Source organism: Chionomys nivalis, chromosome 5, assembly GCF_950005125.1.
Source record: "Chionomys nivalis chromosome 5, mChiNiv1.1, whole genome shotgun sequence".
Lineage (NCBI taxonomy): Eukaryota > Metazoa > Chordata > Mammalia > Rodentia > Cricetidae > Chionomys > Chionomys nivalis.
In genome coordinates, this window is record NC_080090.1 from 47,267,084 (window position 1) to 47,286,152 (window position 19,069).

Here is a 19,069-nt window from a genome sequence, read left to right on the forward strand (position 1 = left end):
ACAGCCACATTCAGAAGCCAGCACAAGTGACAACAGAAAAGTCCCCATGCTGGTGACCCAAGGCTAGTCATATCAGCATCTCAGTGCCCATGGGAGAAATTAATGACAGAATCAAAACTAGCCCAAAGGTTGTGGGCTGTACTTTTTGAGCTGGATGGATCCAGTTCTGCACAGGTGGAAAGAGGGTTAGGACAAAGATCAGGAGTAGCTGAGGGGAGAAGGGACCAAAAGAAGCCATTGTTGTAATGGCGTTGGTGACGATGGTTGGCAGGGGTGATAATGGTGATTTATTTTTCAATATGAGGTAAGGCTCAAGTGTTTTCTAGGCAGGTGTTTAACCAGTCTGCTTATTACATTGCCTCCAGCCAAAGAAAGACATGAGCCCACCTTAATGTGTTACTTTACTACCCTGGCCCTACTCAGTGGCCAAGCAGTTCACAGATGCCCTGTCCGGGAGTCGGATAAATTGCTCCTCCCAGTTCCGGCCCAAAGAAAAGCTGGAACGATTGCTTTCTAAGGACGGCGCCCCGCCGGAATTTTCTCAGCGCTGCTGATGTTGCTTTTCCTTTCCGTGCAGGTTTGGAGGGTGGCCGAGCCTTCTTCAATGCCGTCAAAGAAGGAGACACGGTGATATTTGCAAGCGATGACGAGCAGGATCGTATCTTGTGGGTCCAAGCCATGTACCGGGCCACGGGACAGTCGCACAAACCTGTGCCCCCGACCCAGGTGCAGAAGCTCAACGCCAAGGGTGGAAATGTTCCTCAGCTGGACGCCCCCATCTCGCAATTCTGTAAGTAAATATGCCATTTCTTAAAACAACAACAAAAAATAGTTCTGTAAAGTAAATCTTCCCAGGTTGAATGAGAAAACCTAGTTGCTTATATATGTATATATATAAAGATTCCAAAATTGTGTTTGCTAGGAGCATGTAGCTAATGCAGGTCAAAACTTGGGGCGAAATATTAGATGATATAATTTTAAAGTGCAATACTTGACATTCTCTACCAAGGACTAAACAAAGGAATGTATATTTTATGTCCATGCCTATCTTCTGGTTTTCCCGAGAGTTTGGAATTCACAGCCAAATGCGTATTTGTTTGAGTCCCTCAAGTATGGTAGATTCCGTATACCATTGCTTCGTCTCCTCCTATTAAAAGGAATTTAAAAATAGGGACGATTTGAAATAAACTTAAATCTGCAATTTAGAACCATTTAAAAATAAATGATGACATTAGCACATGCAGTGGTAGGGAAAAAAAACCCACGATACCTAAAATCACATTCTGAGCAGAAATATCGGAGACCCAAAAACAGCCCCCAGTTCTTCTGCAGTCTCTCCCCCCGCCTGTGTCTCTTTACTTGTCCTGCCACTGTTTGCCCCAAAGTGTGGGCACTTCTCTCCCAATACTTCTAAACCCAGCTTAAGGCGAAAGCCAGAGGCAGAGGCTTCTTAAAGACATTTATTTTCAAAAGAAAAGTAAATGAGAGATTTACAGACCCGTTGTTTATTCCGCACAGAGGTCTTCAACTTTATCTAGGGGAACCTCCGGTGCGAGTCCCGCCTAGCAGCTGTCATGGTGGATTCTTATTTTAGTGTGAGAATCCCCCTTTCAGCAGAGTCAGTGAGCACTTGTTCAGCAAGGAGACATCCTAAGGAGGCAGTCCCATGAGGCCCTTGCTCTTACAGCATCTGCATCCCAGGGGATGTCCATATCACCCACAAGTCACCCCCCAAAGGAGACAAATACCACGACAGATGTCGGTCACACAGTGGTCACTCACCAGATCAGGACTGGAGGGGAAGGGCAGCAGGCAAATTGACAGTCAAGGAAGACTTCTCAGAGCTCAAGTTCAAGTGGTAGGGAGTTGACTTCGAGATCGAGGAGGCACGGATAGGATGGCAGAGGGGAAGACACGTGCAGTGAGCGCAAAGCAGGACTTCCGTGGGATGCTTGTACAGTGTCTCCACTGTTGCTCCTGCCACAATTCTACAGGTGCAGAAACTATGGAGGGAAATTAGCTTTTAGCGAGTCTCACTGCTGTGGATATTTCTAACTAACAAGGGTAAGAGCCTTTGGGGGAGGCAGGCTATCCAGTGGGGGCTGCCAGTTCTATTTCCAGTGGGTTCCTAAAGAAGAGGCACTCCTTAGCGCAACCTGACAAATAACAGCATACAGCGGCTTTCCACATAGAAAACCAAGAAAGAATAAGGAAGACATGAGCTTGGAGCCAGGGCAGAGGGGATAACCCTGCAGGAATACCCCTGAACTGCATTCTTTAGGATCTTCAGTGACATAAGGCATAACCCGTATTTATTTGATATCTAAATAAAGGGCATCTGTGGGACAGGGTCTTCCCCTTCACTGCCTAACAGTCTTCTATTAACATCTCTGGAACTAACATTACCTGCCACACCCTCGTCCTGAATTATCTTTGTATGAGAAAAATCCTAATTATAATCACCATTCCAATCAACCTCATGAAAGAGCTATTTCAAATGATATTTGGAAAATTCTCTTCTTTCCAAATGATCTCCGATTCTCCTGAGGTCATTTCACTTGCACCCTGTGTCTGTATTCTGCCATCCACCTACAGTAAGAAATGGCTGCATGGCTTGCGGTTGGCCCTCCATGTCTTCACTAATCTAGGGAAGAGAAATACCGAGTGTCATAGGGAAAGGTAGTGGGAATGTCACTCAGTGATAGAATATGTACTTGGAGCATGCGAGGCTCTGTCCTAAGACCCTAGTGCCACTCCCACAAAAGAATTTAAAAGACCCACAGAAGCTGGTGAAGATGAATAAGCCTTCATAGAAACACATGAGGTCCAACCGTCCAGGTCCCCATGTAGACAAGATACAGTTCATTCTAAAACTGAAGGATAGGTCCTTGGAAACCAATACATAGGATTCAACAAAGTGCACAGTGACTCAATACATGTCACAACCCCATTTGAAATATCTTCTAAGTGTCTTCCAGGAAATCCTGAAAGGTAGGACTGGAGGATAAGAAACTCATCCCTGTAGAGTCTACAGTATAGAATATACAAGGTAGTCAAGACAAATGAGATAGGATATGCCTATAAAACTGATCAGAACCTAGAGATAATTCACCTTCTCTGGTGACCTCTTAAGCTCTGCCTAGGAGTGAAGGGCCTTCAGAGAGTGTGAGGTGCCTTCAGAGCCACCTGGTTCTTGAAGAACAAGGCCACCACATGCAACCATTCCAATTGCTCACTCCAGGAGGCTCTTTTCTCACAGTAAAAGATGTGACACTCATTTGCTTGTGCGGTACCCAGTCTTCCTGGCTGTGCATAGTGGCCCTGTGAGAAAGGCAACCCAGTGATGCTGATTTCCACGGCCCTACTCTTGCTTCATTGTCAGTGAAGGAGAGCACACACACACACACACACACACACACACACACACACACACATTGCTTCAGATTCTGTCTGTTGCAACCACAGGACAGGCAGGGTGCTTTTGTTCCCCAAATTCAGAAACCAGCAAAGGAAGCCAGAGAAGATGTAACCAGCCCTCCTTCAGTCCTTAAGCCTTTGCAGTTAAGGCTAAAACAAAAGCAACAGGGAAGATCAGAAAGGGAACCGGGGCTTTGCATTCCATGGCGTCACAAGGCAGTTCTGCCTGGCAAGCACACATACAGCAAAGGGTGGCTTCGAGCAAGGCTCATAAGACTTTGTGGAACTTGCCACAGAACAGGCATGGCTGCCTGTATTATTTCAAACCATCACCGTCAAACAGGACAAGCTTTGTGTGTGTGCATGGGAAGCCCACCCTTATTTGCTTGAGGCTTCCCTATTTGTAGGATCCAATCCTGTGTACCCGGAACTCCTCAGTACTGGGCAAACTAAAGCTGTGTTGGTCACTGAGGACCACACAGCAAGAGAAAGAAAATATTAATTCTAGTGTAGTTCTAAATAGTAAACCTTGGCCATTCACTTACCTTGGGTTGATTTGCTTTAATTACCTTTCATCTCACAGATGAACGCAAGCACAGATTCTCTAGCTAGGAAGAAAGGGGGTGGGGTGGGGAGAAAAGATTAAAAAAGAGCAAGTAAAAGAAAATCAAGTATTGCATTTTAAAAAGGTTTCCTTAAGTTGCAAAAGGTCAAGGTCACTGCTGCTTACCTGACTGCACACGCCTAGTTAAATCTTGGTTCTGAATATTTGTGAAAATCCTGCCCATTCTTGCCAGCAACCGATTTTAAAGACTTTCCAGTGACTTCACAGGGTGATCACTGCGTCAGAGTTACACAACCAACAGAGGCCACGTAGAAAGGAGAAGCCACGTAGAAGTGTTTGGGGGACAGAAAAGAAATTAAGAAACACTCCAATCTTGTCCTGCCGCTGTCTATTCCAAGGAATCTGGAGAACAGGACATTTTACAGTTTGGGAGACTTTTGAGAATCTGTGTTTTGGGCTGCTTCCAAATTCAGTTTAACTGACTTCTTGGGGGCAGTTGACTTTTTTTTTCTTAATTTCAAAAGTTCAATTTTGAAATGAAAAGACACATCTAAGAAAGAGTGATACGGAATTGAAAAAACCTGGGGCCAATAGACCCTGCTGTTCATTCGTTTGTCTGTGACTCTGCAAAGGTCTGGGGAGGTCCCTGTCAACCTCTCAGACCATTTGTTCTTCTGTGGTTTTTATTTTCTATGTATGTTGTTGATTTATTTTTTTCCATTTTAGTTAAGTTTTTTTTTTTTTTTGTGAGGTGGTACCTAGTTCCACAAGATGTTTTTTTGTTTGTTTGTTTGTTTGTTTGTTTTGTTTTGTTTTTAAACAAATACTTCTAAGTCTCCAATTTCTAAGGCCAGTGTTGCACACTTTGGCTATGCCCAAATCTGGAGTTGAGTATTGCCACAGTTCACTGTGCCAGTAGCTACTCATAAAAGATACCTTATCCCTGTCAGTGGGTATTAGAGAAACAATATACAGAAATAATACAATTCTCATTCGGTGTGGGTTGGGGAAGGAAGGTATGTTAAGCTTTGCCATTTGGTCAATAATTGCTGAATATAGTGCTTGCATTTAGTTGTTTTAATGTCTGTTTCTCAACTAACTACTGTTAACTACAACATGCACCCCGAGTTAGACGTTGCTGAGAACTGCTCTATTTTTATCACCACGAAGATAATCTTCAACCAGTTAGAGGGAGTTCGATTACCGTTGATTTGGGGGAGGTTGATTTTTGTTGTTGTTGTTTTGTTTTACTTTAAGTTTTCTCGTGCAATCTTTGCTCAAACCCAAGAACGATAGCTTTTAGGCTAGAACTCCTGTCTGCTTTCCTGAGCCTTGTTGCTAGTCTTTATGTTATTCTGGTTTGTTCCTTCTTACCCTGCTAACTTCTAGCTGGACTGAAGGGTAAGTGCTCCCCTATAGCTAGCACAGCTCAGATAATCCTGACTCGATTATCTGACACCTGCAATGTGCTTCCTCTCTCCTCTTTGACCTCCCTCATGTCTAGACTTTGTAGTATGAGCTCTCATGTTATTTTCCTGACCTTAGGTTGGAAATGTAAGCTTCCATACTGAAGCTAGGATGCATGTCATGTGTGCATAATTGCCTCCTCTCCTTGGCTTTCATATTGGCATCAAATGAACTTTTGAGTAAAGCCACCCAGGAACTTCTGATGTTTTTCCCTCCGAGAATAATTAATGACTATTACAAGGAAATGGCCAACAATGCCATTGTTTCATGGAATCCATAGTTACCCAACTGCTCAATGCCTGAAAACAGATCATTTTGCACTTTGACACAGTGATGTGTTGTTGTTGTTGTTGGTTCTCCTTCCCCATTCCAAAGATTAGGACGGTCAGCTACCAATGCTGTGCTCACCATGGATACCAGACAGATAGAAAGATGAGGCAGGAAACCCAATGATCTTACCTGAGCAATATTTGAAATTGCAAGCTACCACTAATAAAGTAAATGCATCATTTGAGCATTAGAGAGCTCATTCAACTTGGCTTACTGGTATACCTCAAGTAAAACCCACTGAGGACTGATTCTGCATGCAGATCTGTAATACATGGTCCATACACAACAATGACAAATTAAAGACACGCATAAGTCCATATACTCTATTCACAAAGGTTTCTAGTCCAGGATCTTATGGAGCCCAGGAGGATTTTGAATTCTCCTCTCAAATGCTGTTCTACTCCTCCCCCAAGAACAATGACAACAATAACCTCTACCGCTTTTTTTTGCATTTCTATTAATTTTTTCTAAATGTAACCTTCTGGAAACTAGGGAAAACATTATTTTAAAACTTCAGCCAAAGAGAGTCTGTAATTCCTTTATTCATATAGGGTCAAGCTGCCTACGTAAAACATACTGTGAGAAAAACGTCACATTAGAGGGAGTAAGACATTTTGGTCAAGAGAGCAGGCAAATATGTATTTGAGTTCTCTGAATGCTAATTTAGAAGACTGTAGGTCATACCATTCCTCCTGACCACTTTACAGTAGTCTTTTCTTCTGATTCCTTTTGTTTGTTTGTTTTCTTTAATTTGTTTTTTTCTCCCTTTCTTTCTCTTTTATTTTGCATAAATGTACCCCTGGCTAGCAGACAGATCTTTTCCACCACTCCCAGAAGATACTTGATTTGACTTTCCCTTCCTTGGAATGTCTGATGAGGCATCTGAAAAGCTTATTATAGTGCGGGAACTTAGTGGGAGTGAGGACTCTGCTTATTTTGTTTCTAGAACGAGAGGATGGATGACCGGGTGAACTCTGTTCTGAGCGAATTGACATGTATTTTGCACAATGCACTGCTGTCCTAGTAGATTTTCTAATAGTCGTTTGCCTGGTTTTCTACGGTTTTATTTTATGAGATTTTTGCTATATCTTCTATTGTCAACTTGCAGTTGCTACATTGCAGGAATGCAATACTAAAGATTAATTCAACATCCACTTAATGTGTATGGCCTGCAGCACACCACAAATCGTTCTCCTTGTTGTTAAGATGAAATGGCTTCTTAAAAGGGCTCTGTAGTAAGTGAGGTCCAAATATTCCCAAGTTCCATAACCCATGCTAACAAGAACATATTAAGCGAAGATTCATTTTTATTGACTGACATTCAACAGATTATTCCCTAATTGTTTGAGTATTATTGGGTCAGTAAGATACATTATTAATTAAATATAGAAAATTTATCTCTGCTCATATATTAAAGAATATAAAGTTAATTAATTGAGACTATAAAAGTCATAACAGGACAATTCATTGAAAATATAGTAATTGCAATAGGGAAAATTACAAAGCACTTGTTATTTTAACTTTAGATTATTGACCAAATAATCTCTATTGTGATGTGATTTTTTTCTTTTTTTACTCAAAGCAATTGTCTTACTAAGAGTTAGATGTAGCTAGCATTGGAATAAATGTTCGTGTTTACCCCCGCCCCTTGAGTGTTTTGCCATGGTAATTTAAAACTGCCACGTGACCCTTGGCCTCCAAAGACACCATCCTCTCTCGGTCCTTCACCATGAGATTAATCTAGCCAGAGAAATCAAAAAGAAGTGAAGTTGTCTCCCAGACAAGTGGTCCACTGTGTGCCTCAGGACAGCAGGCATGGCAGGGCCAGTCTCGTGCTGGGCACAGTATTCCCTACTTCCTTGACTGTAGCAAGGAAAGCTCTTGTAGAAAAATCTGTAAACAGCCAGCTGCCATCAGTCATTGTCATTTCGTTCTCTCATTGTCTCCTGATGAGGCTGAACTGCTGTCATTGCTCGTTATTGTCCAAACCATGCGTCCACTCCTGCACTGTCAAGCAGATATGACATGCGCACAGTCTCCATACAAGAAAGATACAAAGTCACCTTTTAATTTACAGTTTGGGCTCCCAGATGACTTTCCAGTTACATTAGCTCTCCTCTTGCCTCTAGCTCCTATCAGGAGCAACAAGAGCCCTGGGTGTGCTCTAAATTTCAGAAATAGAATCTCTACCCCGAGTTTATCATAGTGTGGTTTCCTGACAGAAAAGAGCCCTCTTAGACAATGTATGAATAAGCGGCCATTGTTATGTTTAGCAAAAGAATTCTTTCTCATTTGCCCATGAAGAGCTCCAAAGTATAGCATCACAAAATAAAGATATTTATCTGCCCTTTGTTCTAATCCCTGGCTGTGGTAATAACAGTGGGAAAATCTTTTAAATTCAAAATTTAAAAACTATACTATGCATTCAAGAAAAATGTATTTATTTGGAATACACTGTAAATGTATCTAAGATACAGTTTCTGAAATAAGATCATGTAAATTTATTTTCTGTTAATATAAGATACTACGAAAACTTACTTATTTTTCTAGTCATATGAGGAAAAAAGAAAGAGACTATCAACCTTGAATTGAACCCAGACATCATAACCAACTAAAGAGTACCATAAATGTCAGGGAGTCTCTTGGGGAGTCGTTACATGAATTTCAATAAAGGAGATTGAATGAGGAGATGAAGTCCATAAAATGATTGCACGGTAGGAAACAGTGTTTTTAAAACACTCCTTAAATGTCAAACTGCAGTTTCTTTCTAGGCCAACTTCAGGTAAAGGTTTTCATGAGGATCCACCTGTAAGCAACACCTGCTGATAAAGCCGGGGTCCCTCAGGCTGTCTCTGTTAACCAACGTCACTGGTAGGATGGAAGATTCTTAAAGCTATAGAGGTACCAAATGTCAACTCAATTCATCTATGTCTAACTTGAAGCCAGTTCCCTAGCCCACACCACAGAGGACTTAAAACACCCTTACACAGCTAAGCCTCACAAATTGGACTGTTAGCATCCTTTGAAAGGTGTGTTGGTGTACACCCTAGTCATGTAACCTATGAAACCACATGGCCCATTTAGAGCATTTCCGTCCCTCGCAGACCAATAAGGACTTGGAGATAACTTTGAAACCAAGGCTGGGAAAGGTTAAAGTTAGTGCTGAAAATCTACAAAATTCTAGGTTTCTTTCTCTAACTCTTTCATATCAGTAGCTACAGCAACAAACAGGGTTAGTATGTAATTCCCAGAGCAAACAGCGTTCCAAACCTCGCTGGAATTTTAGAGAGGTACGCTGGCTTCCTGGCGCCATTTTGTTCACGCTAACACTCAGACTCATTTTCATTCTCTTGACACCCACCAAACATTGGCAAAGGAAGTAACCCCAGTGTCCTGAGTTCAGGAAGCGACTTTCTAAAACTTTTTCTCTGGACTGTTTTCCCTCAGTGATGTCAACCTTGGAGTTTTCTTTTTCTTTACCCCCCCCCTCCAGTTCTCATTGTTTGTGCAAAGGGAAACGGAGTTGCGAAGAGCGCTTGTTTTTCGTGTTCCGTGCTGCAGGAGAACAGTCTGGGACAGTGCAAGGATGATTATGTGGTGTTGCTTGGGAAGCGCCCACAAGCTCTTTGAAACAGAATTTGGAACAGCTGGACCACTGCAGTGTTTTATTTTAACATAGACAACATATGTAATGCATATGGTCCTCGACTTGTATGGAGACACAGGCAGACAATCTGAATGGTATCCAAAGGCACCTGCACCTAGAATTCTGTTTCCTTCTCGACGATTTTCCCCCTAAGAGCACATGTTCCTGCTTTTGGATTTGAGAGAAGCCATCTGAATTCCCATGTGTGTGTCTCCTTAATAAAGCTAGCGGGGAGTTGCCTGGAATGGAGGTGTCAGAGTCACTCTCTCCATTAATAGCCACCTGCTAAGGACCTGGTTCCTGCAGAGGCTAGCAAGGAAACAACAGGTCATGAAAGTTCTCAAGAGACACATTACCCGCTCAGAGCTTCTGTGGTGTGTATGTATCCTGACACCAGAGAAATCGGAACGGAACCCATACAAGCCAGGCAGACTGTAGGAATCAGTTATGTAGGGACAAGGCAGAATTCTAAAGAGGGGAGACAGGGATGGGTTGATAGTTTCCTAAAATATAAAGAAACAAGAAGGTATGGACTATTGACTATAAATACAGAGGCACCTTTGGCTCGCTAACAGCTGAATGCAATCTGGCTTTGCAAGATCTAAGAAGCCTGCCTGTTTACTCCTAGGGAACATCTATTGAGTGCTTACTGTATGTCAGGACATTTGCTAGATCCTGTCAACAACTCTATGACAGTCTGCAAATGCTACCTTTATTCATAAATGAGGATAAGGAGTCTATTAAGAAACATTAAATACTTGCACATACCACATACCACAAACTGGTGTTCCAACCTTCAATCTGGTTATTAGGAATCCCACCCCAACCCTCTGCTGAATTCTCTGCTCTTCTAAGTAACAGATCAATTGTGAGTTTAGCGTAACAGTATTCCACAAAATCAATACCTAGAAGACATTGGGCAGAAGAGATGACTCAGTACGTAAAGGGTCTTGCCGACAAGCCTGGCAGCCTGAGTTTGATCCCCAGGACCCACATCATGAAAGGAGAGGCCCAGTTCCCTAAAGCTGTCTTCTAAATTCAATATGCATGCCGTGTCAGGCTGCACACATACACGAGTGAGTGCGCACACACACACACACACACACACACACACAGAGAGAATAAACAAATGTAATTTAAAATAAATAGACGACACATACTGAAAGCATGGGTTTATTTACTTTGATAAAATAAACACAGTATTTTGACAACTGTGCACCAAGCACTACCTGTATTCTGGGGTTTTGTTTTTGTTTTTCTGGATCCTGGGAATGTAGTAAAGGACAGAAAATTCTAGAATCCCTCCTTAAGGTTCAGATGTTTTGATTTGATGCCTCAAGTTAGCGTTCTTCTTTCCTTTTCAGAATATAAGATAGGGGAAACTGCTCGAACTGGTGCTGAGAGTCAGCCACCCGTAGAAGTCTTCTAGACAAGGTCTCTAGTCCTAAGCACGTGTTAATGTTATCTTACTTGCTGAAGCCCCTCTCCATTATGCACCATCCCTTAGGTATAGGTTTGCAAAGATCCTGAAGATCACTAAACTGCAGTCCAAAATGGCAGAGAGGAGACAGAAAAGTCGGCTCATCTGCCATATCAGGAAACTGAGGTTCAGAGATTAAACAATCCCACCAGCACATGGCTACCATTTAAAGATGGAGGCCAGATGCTGGAGAGATGGCTAAAGTACTAGCCACGCAAGCCTGAGGACCCGAGTTCAGATCCCCATCACACACAGAAGAGTCAGTCACAGCAGCGATAGGAGGGTCTGAGACTGCCTGGGCAGCCAGTTTTGCTGACTCAGTGAGCTCCAGACTTAGTGAGAGACTTTGTCTCAAAACAAATAAGGTTGAGAGCAACTAGGACTCAGTGTCAACTTCTGGCTTCCACATGCAAGCACACACACATATACACACATTCACACACATATACACACACACAATACACACACACTCACACACATACACACACATATACACACACACTCTCACACACTCTCTCTCACACACACACACTCACACACACACTCATACACACACACACTCACACACACACACTCATACACACACACACACTTACCTCCAAGCCACATTAATTCCAATTCTGTATCATTCTCCATGTAGACTAGGACAAAGAAGAGACAACCACGAAGGAAATGAAGGTTTATTCTTTGAGTTAATTGTTAAAAAGGGAAAACATGGATTTTACTCAAGTTTTCTATAAGCCTGCTTCAGACTGTTGGGAAAGGAAGCCATTTTCTAGTTGCGCTCACAGCCAGCAATTAGCACAGTCACCCAGATTCCTAGGGGCCCTGTGACAGGTTAGAGACGGGGAGGCTATCGGTGTACAGGTCTGTCTAGAGGGCCAAATTGTCTCTTCAGACCATTTCCTGAGTGGCCAGAAAAGCAAAACAGGTCAACAGCCAAGTATTCGAGAGGTTCAAATAACAAAGGAGTATGACACTTGAAACCCATGCCATATTTTAACAGCTATACAAGAGCCCCCTTCTCTCCAAGCTGAATGACCGGGGTTGTATTGAAGAGCGGTGAAGTAGCTGAGCCAAACTGGCAAAGGAAGGAAGGCCCTGGCCGATTTTTCAGCTTACAGCCTCTGCCGAGAAATCCAAGAGCAAGAATCTGACGCTAGCCAAGCTGCCTGATCTATCTGTTAAAATTGGGAGGCAGGGGGGTGGATGTGGCTCATGGGGATGTAACAGGATGAGCAATTCAAGCGCACCCCACTCCTGCTTCTTCCTGAATTAAGTTGCTCCGGGACTCTGAGGATAGAGAGAGGGCAGCTTTTAGCGGGAGAGGCAGAGAAGAGCTGTCCAGTTGTTGCGAGGGTCTTTTCACCAGCAGGGACAAGCGTAAGATAGTTACTTGTCTTGGTCACAAATAGCATATTCACACCCAGAAGCAGCCAGTTCCGCCTCCCAGGCTCCATTGTCCTGAGATCCTAAAGCAGAAGAAAGCCCTTAGGCCATGCACCAACCTCAAGTTCAAAGCCCTTCCCCAAGAATGCACCTGAGGTATAGAACACAGCAAGGAGTGCTCTTGGGATCCTCTCACATAACATTTCTTCACATGTAATATCTTTCCCAAAAGCCTTTGCTTTATCGTTTGAATGGAGCAGTCAGTCTGTTAAAACCTTATTTTTCAACTTGCCTTCTAGAGACATCGCTTCTGGGAGTCTTGGGCATAAACAACACATCTTATGGAAAAATTGACCACTCAGTAGTCCTAGGCAAAAATGTCAAAGACTTTAAAAATCCTACACTGGGCAGGGTAGACGCTGACAAGACATGCCTTTCTGCTCTAAGGATCGCTAAAGTCACTGAGAAATAAATCAGGGTGCTAAAGTCACACAAACCAAGCTCACAGACATACCCTAAGCATGGGAGGGGAAAAGGGGAAAAAAAAACCTTCCTGGAAGAGAGGCCATATAGGAAAATATTATTCAAACACCCTCTCAAGTCAGAAATCAATTTTTCCTTTGCCCTGATTATTTTGCTGGCTCCTGGCAGGTCCCTGGAACCCAGTAAAACGCTGCATGCGAGGAGATAAGTAAGATCTTGCTTGATTTTGCTCTGAGATTTGTAGTCTGGGTAGCAAAAGAGAGAATGATAAACAGTGAGCTGACCTCCTCACCATAAAAGAGACCATCGTTCCTCCCTCTTTAGGATTTTCCAGGTGGCACTCGAGCTGAATTCTCTGAGTTATTTTGCCAGCGAAGGCTAGTCTATTTTAGTTACACGTTGAGATTAATTAGTTAGCCCTTAGGAGGTTTTGCCTACAGCCTTCACCCTGTACGAAAAAGCGTGAATACACGGAGACTATTAGCTCACACTAAGTGGCAGACCGCAGCCCTCAGAGGGCAGTTTCTGTTTGTCTCTTTTATAAGCTTTGCTAATGGAGTATGTGCCCCACAAGGCAACAAACATCCTTGCCTCTCCAGCACTAAACTCTCATTTAACTTCCTCTCCTGGTTTCAACCTTTAAAAAAAAAAGAAAAGAAAGAAAAGAAAGACTTTTAATTTTGAAGGGTTGGGGAATCAAACCTTTCATGACACCGAATTGGCAATGAAAATTTGGAAGGGGTTGACACAAATATTGTCACTCCGCTGAAAACCAGCATAAGCCCTTTTCCAGATAACTCCAGTAAGCACTGAGAAATTGCTCTAGACACAACCACTGGAATGGCAGAGTCTTTTACAAACCTGCAAAGCTAGCTAGACCGCTATCAGCAAAGATCCGATCTGCTTTCAGTGTTTGGTGAAATGCAGGCGAAGTTACCGGTCTCATCTGTAGTTGTGAAGAGCAACACGGAGGCACTGGAATTGTGACCATTTGATAAACATGTTGATGCCAATATATTTTTGCCTAAATGCAGTAAACTCACCAGTAACTGATGCAAGTTGACAATGGGGGTGGGTCAGAGATTATCTTGGGGGTATTGGGGGGCAGCAGGGAGGCAGCTGATGTTCACAATGCCTAGTAAATCCTATGAGTCTGAAATGTCAAAAAAGCGTGATGTGTTTCTCTAAACTGTGTCTCTCTCTACATGTGTAAATGAACAGATGCAGACAGAGCTCAAAAGCACGGCATGGATGAATTTATCTCTTCCAACCCCTGTAACTTTGACCACGCTTCCCTCTTTGAGATGGTGCAGCGACTGACTTTGGATCACAGACTTAACGATTCCTATTCTTGCCTGGCAAGTATATCCTTTGATCTACGGCAATTGAGAAAATGAAATTTTTGAAAACTCTACCTTTAGGTCGGAGCTCTCCTGCTCCCGTACAAAATCCCCTTAACAATTACAAACGCGTCTTCAATTTCCTGCATGGCGATAGTTTTATTTACCCAGGAATCAATCTGAGTCGGAGGAAGTGCTCTCAAGAGATACAGCCAAATTCCCAGCCACCCCATCTTAGCTTCCCCCTTTTCAGCTGCTACACCAGAAATCTTTCTAAAAGGGTGGATGAGCTTGGCACCTGCTCGCGATAAACTTATAAAATTTGCCTGATTGTCATGGGGTTTAAGATGCCCTGCCCTCTCTATCCTATACCTGGTACCCCTAGCTCATTAAGGCATGCATTGTTTGTGTCACTTCTAAAGACCCAAGTCGTTGCTAATGCTCTCCACTCTCCATGCGCCTAATGCATTTGGCTTTGTTTATTTGGGTAGCACTTTTTTTTTTTCTCAAAGGCAGAACCTTCTTCACCCTTAAAGAGAAAAATTTAAAGGTGCAGTAGATGTTTAGAAGCCCAGCTATTTACACTCCCTAAAATCCATTTTAAACTAGAAGTCAAATTAGTTCAGTTTAAGGACTGCTGTTACATATTTATCCAATTTTTGAAAACATAATTTTGGTTTTCAATTATCAAGCCCCAAGCCATAACAAAGACTTAACTTCATTTCTGTCTGCAGATTATAAATTATTACTTTGTATCTTAAAAGTAAATATTATTAATCCCACTGTAGACAGGAAAGGAGAAAATGGTCAAATGATTTGTACAGAGGGCAATTCTTGTCCTTGGCTTCAAACATGGAAGTTAATAGATTTATGTAATATTAACATTATATAATTAACTGACATTAGCATAAACCCTTATTCTGAATGATTATTTTAAGTTCCCCTTTTTGGTGCTTGAAGGTGCAATATGTTTTTTTAAGAGGGTAAAATCATCTCAAAAATAGAAGTAAAGTTCTGTGGGATAGCTTATTAATCTATGGCTCGTATCTCATGATATGACACGTTATCTCATGTTGAGAATCGCTTCACTGGAGCCTCTGACTTTACCAGATTCGAAAGGAATACTACATTGACTTAAAAAAAAAATAAACAAAAAACACTTGCCTTACATTGCAAGGCCATTTTTCTCAGATGATTTCCTGTTATCATCTATCTCTGATGACATTTACGAAGGTCATGAGGGTGTACATGAACATTATCACCCCCTTTTCCAGAGCATTTTGCTTACTCGAGGACATTGTAAGATGTATAATTTTTAAGACTTTTATTCTTATCAGTGTTTGAAAACAATTTTTTTATCCTGAAATGTACCATAAAGAAGAATTCAAAAATGCCCTCAAAAGATTAAACCAGAAATGAAATGTTCATGCCATCAATCAGTATAGGCTTAAAATATAGTCTAAAATGAAAAAATAATAATTGTGAGTTACCCAGAGCAATTCTCTTCCTCGTTTATGTACCTGGATCTATTAATTAAAGCCAGAATTCCAGAAAAATAACAGAAATTTAAAGGACCTTATCCCCTATCTCTATATATTTCATTTTTCTCATTATTACAGTCTTTTTTTTTTCAGTTGGTTTTGGAGACCGACCAGCAGGGATACATAAATTTTTCTGTGTCTCCGACTCAGTTCCTAATTGATATTTCTTCAACTCTTTTCAAAGCAGCTATTTTGGCATCTACAAAAGACTTGGTGTCATCTGAGTCGTAGAAAATATATTTTAATCTTTCACAGCAGTGTTGTCTCTAAGATTTAGCATTTGGGGTAGCAGATGGAGTGGCAAAGAAGTTGCCTATAGGGGCAGCCCACTGCCTCGACTACTCTCTCCCGCCCTCCGCAGTAACTTATAATTTGAAATAGCAAAGATGCCGTCTTTCGTTGGAGGCATCGCTGAGCGGCGTGTTGTCAATCGAAGATCCCCAATCACTAATCACAATTAGAGCACGGCGAAGGCCTCTCTCCCGCACTCCTCTGGCCTCCCCCACCACTTTTCCCTCCTGCCCCTTCTACCCCAAGCGGCAGTAATGCTCAGAACACAACTCCCAGGAGACCCTCAAAGTAAAGGGAAGTTGATATTTAAAAGAGCCCAAATTTCCAATTTAGAAAGCCCTACTTAGAATAACAATTTATTATTGCTTTAGGTGTCATAGAAATGAGACAATATCGTTTGATTTTAGACTCTGTCCACATCGATCAGCAATACCAGTCACGTGGCCTTTCTAACGACCTGTCTTTCTAATTACGAAACAGAGGCAGTGGTCTCTATTCATTCTGCCACTGAATTATCATCAGAGACTCCATCTGGATCCTCTTTTATAGCAAACTTTGGCTGGGCTCATGGTGAGCAAATAAATACAAGGAAACAAATAATTACAGGGGCGGGGACAGAGCCATAAACCAAGTTGTGAGAAATTTCTTTTTTCGTTCGATCAAATCAGATGCGTTCTTGGAAAACTTACTCTCAGTCTTTGGGGTACTGTTATTGCCTTCATCTTAAAATGTACTGAGAAATTCTTCTAAGGTGTAGAGATTTACAAAGTTTAGTCTTTATGTAAACCAGCTTAAGGTTTCTTTGATGCCTGAGGATAGGGAATAGAGGACATGGAGTAGACAGAGCTGGGTTAGAGCCAGCATCCTGATCCAGATTCCCTTGTTGTGGAGAAAAACAAGATGCGCTTGTCCCATCTACCTCACTAGCTTACTAGAAGGCTTAGCTGAAAGTTTCTGTCAATACCAAGGCATTTATATCACAATTTTCCCTTGTCAGACTCCGCCTCAGCTTCCCCCCAATTCTCCTCTAAAGTCAATGTTGGAGCCCTGGTCATTCTCTTTTCCTGGAAGCATGCTGTTTTGCTTTTAAAGCAATAGCAATTACAAGGAAATCCCACATCGTCCCTGAACTCAGTTAACTTACCCACCTGGAAAGTAGGGATGACAGCATCTTCCAGGACCGTCTGCTGGGAGGGATAAACAGAGCATCGCCAGTGTGCTGGCCCAGCAGCTGGCATGCCATCAAAAGAGTTAACGCTAGCCGGTTTTTCAGTCCCTTCCTCCAGCCACTCCTGATACTAGCAGCTCTCCAGAAAGCAACTTATATTTAAAAGAAAGCCTTTCCTTTATTCCCCTCCAGGGCTGGTTCAGTCCTGGCCAGGTGTTTGTATTAGATGAGTATTGCGCTCGAAATGGAGTCCGAGGATGTCATCGGCATCTCTGCTACCTTAGAGACTTGCTGGAACGGGCAGAAAATGGCGCCATGATTGACCCCACACTTCTCCACTACAGCTTTGCCTTCTGTGCATCCCACGTCCACGGGAACAGGTAAGCATGGGTCTGGAGGTATTTAATTAATAAGAAACTTTCAGGGGTTTGTGACTTTAACTATCAACCCTAACTGACTATCTATCCTTATTTACCCAATGATACATGCTGAGAGAGAGAGAGAGAGAGAGAGAGAGAGAGAGAGAGAGAGAGAGAGAGAGAGAAGGAGAATGAATAAATAAGTGGGAGAGAGAGAGAAAGAGAGAGGGAGGGAGGGAGGAAGAGAGGGAGGGAGGGAGGGAAGGAGGGAGACAGACAGACACAGAGAGAGGAGTGCTAATTTAGTTTCCTTTCCTTAAGCAACTGTAAAGAAATAACTTCTAGTGGAGCCCCTGAAGTAACTCAGTCTGGGTACTAATCATTGCTGGTTATTTGTTTACTGTTTTATTTCTTTCTACCGGGACCCCGGTTGATAATTGAATCCCCCAAACTACAGTTTCCTGATCTATAGAATGGGAATGACAGTATTGTCATGGGGTTGAGAGACACTTGTGAACATGAAGAACCGAGCAAAATGCCTGGAACTTGGCAAGAAACTGATCACTCCTTTGTCCTTGTTGGTCCTATCGTTCTTTTCAGGAGTGTTTGATGCTTGCCTAGTGCCAGGCTCTGGTTTGACCCTTGTATACATAATTAAAAAAATAAAATAAAATAAGACCTAGACACCAGATCATAGAAGATACGTTAAGAGAAGGAATTAAATTCTGGGTAGAATTCAATCAGTAACATGACTCAGATGGAGTGGCAGAATGTCAGCGGGGACCTCCCCAAGGAAATGATGCTAGAGCCGGGAACTGAAGCGTGTGTAGGAGTTGAGTGGATCCAGGCAAAAGGAACAGCATGTACTACTGTCCTGCAAAGAAGGAAGCCAAGCGAATTGCTAGAACTGAAGGAAGATAGGTGAAGCTGGAAGCCAACATGCCAGGAACACTTAGAATATCTCCTCAGAGGCGGGAAGAACTTTGGCGATAACAATCTAGCCAACCCCCTCATTTTGTAGGTTTCATAGACAAGACCAGAATGTCAAGTCTCCTGAATCTGTGCTAAGCATTCTATTTCTTTAGACTGGAGAGCTCCTGGTTGGGGGGGGGGGGGAGAAATCCATGTTCTGAATAATGCAAAGAAGCAAATAATTTAAGAACATTGCCATTTGGCTCTAGAGGCATGGAATAAATTTCCACACTGCCACAGCCAGCTTACCATCTCAATGTATGTAGCCACACGTTAGTATAAAGACAAGTCTACAATATTCCAAAGCATCCCCGCCGACAGCCAGGGGAGGCAGCAGAAGACAGCTGGGTGGCTCTGGAAAACAAACCTCAGATGAGCAAGTTGTCACTCTGGGGAAATCCACATGGGGAAGAATGCAGCCCAGGATACCTGGCTTTGAAGCCAGGGTTGTGTCAGCCTTCTTCATCTTTGCAAGCCACACAGCCCTGAAATGTCTGTGGGATTTGTTTTGTGCTTTTCCTGTCTCCAGTACCGACAGACTTTTATGAAATGCAACTCTATCATTTAGAGCTGGATAACAATAACATTGTAGCCTTGAATATTTTAACAGACAGCAAAATT

The 19,069-nt window shown here is 42.5% G+C and overlaps 1 protein-coding gene across 5 annotated transcripts in view; it reads left to right on the plus strand.

Moving 5' to 3' along the window:
* Cadps (calcium dependent secretion activator) overlaps positions 1-19,069 on the plus strand; it is a 449,091-nt gene that overhangs the window by 297,286 nt on the left and 132,736 nt on the right. For all 5 annotated transcript variants that reach the window (XM_057770611.1, XM_057770615.1, XM_057770612.1 and 2 more), the window contains exons 11-13: positions 578-790; positions 13,999-14,135; positions 17,310-17,497. In XM_057770611.1, the coding sequence (XP_057626594.1) occupies positions 578-790; positions 13,999-14,135; positions 17,310-17,497 (538 nt within the window). The remainder of the gene's footprint in view (positions 1-577; positions 791-13,998; positions 14,136-17,309; positions 17,498-19,069) is intronic.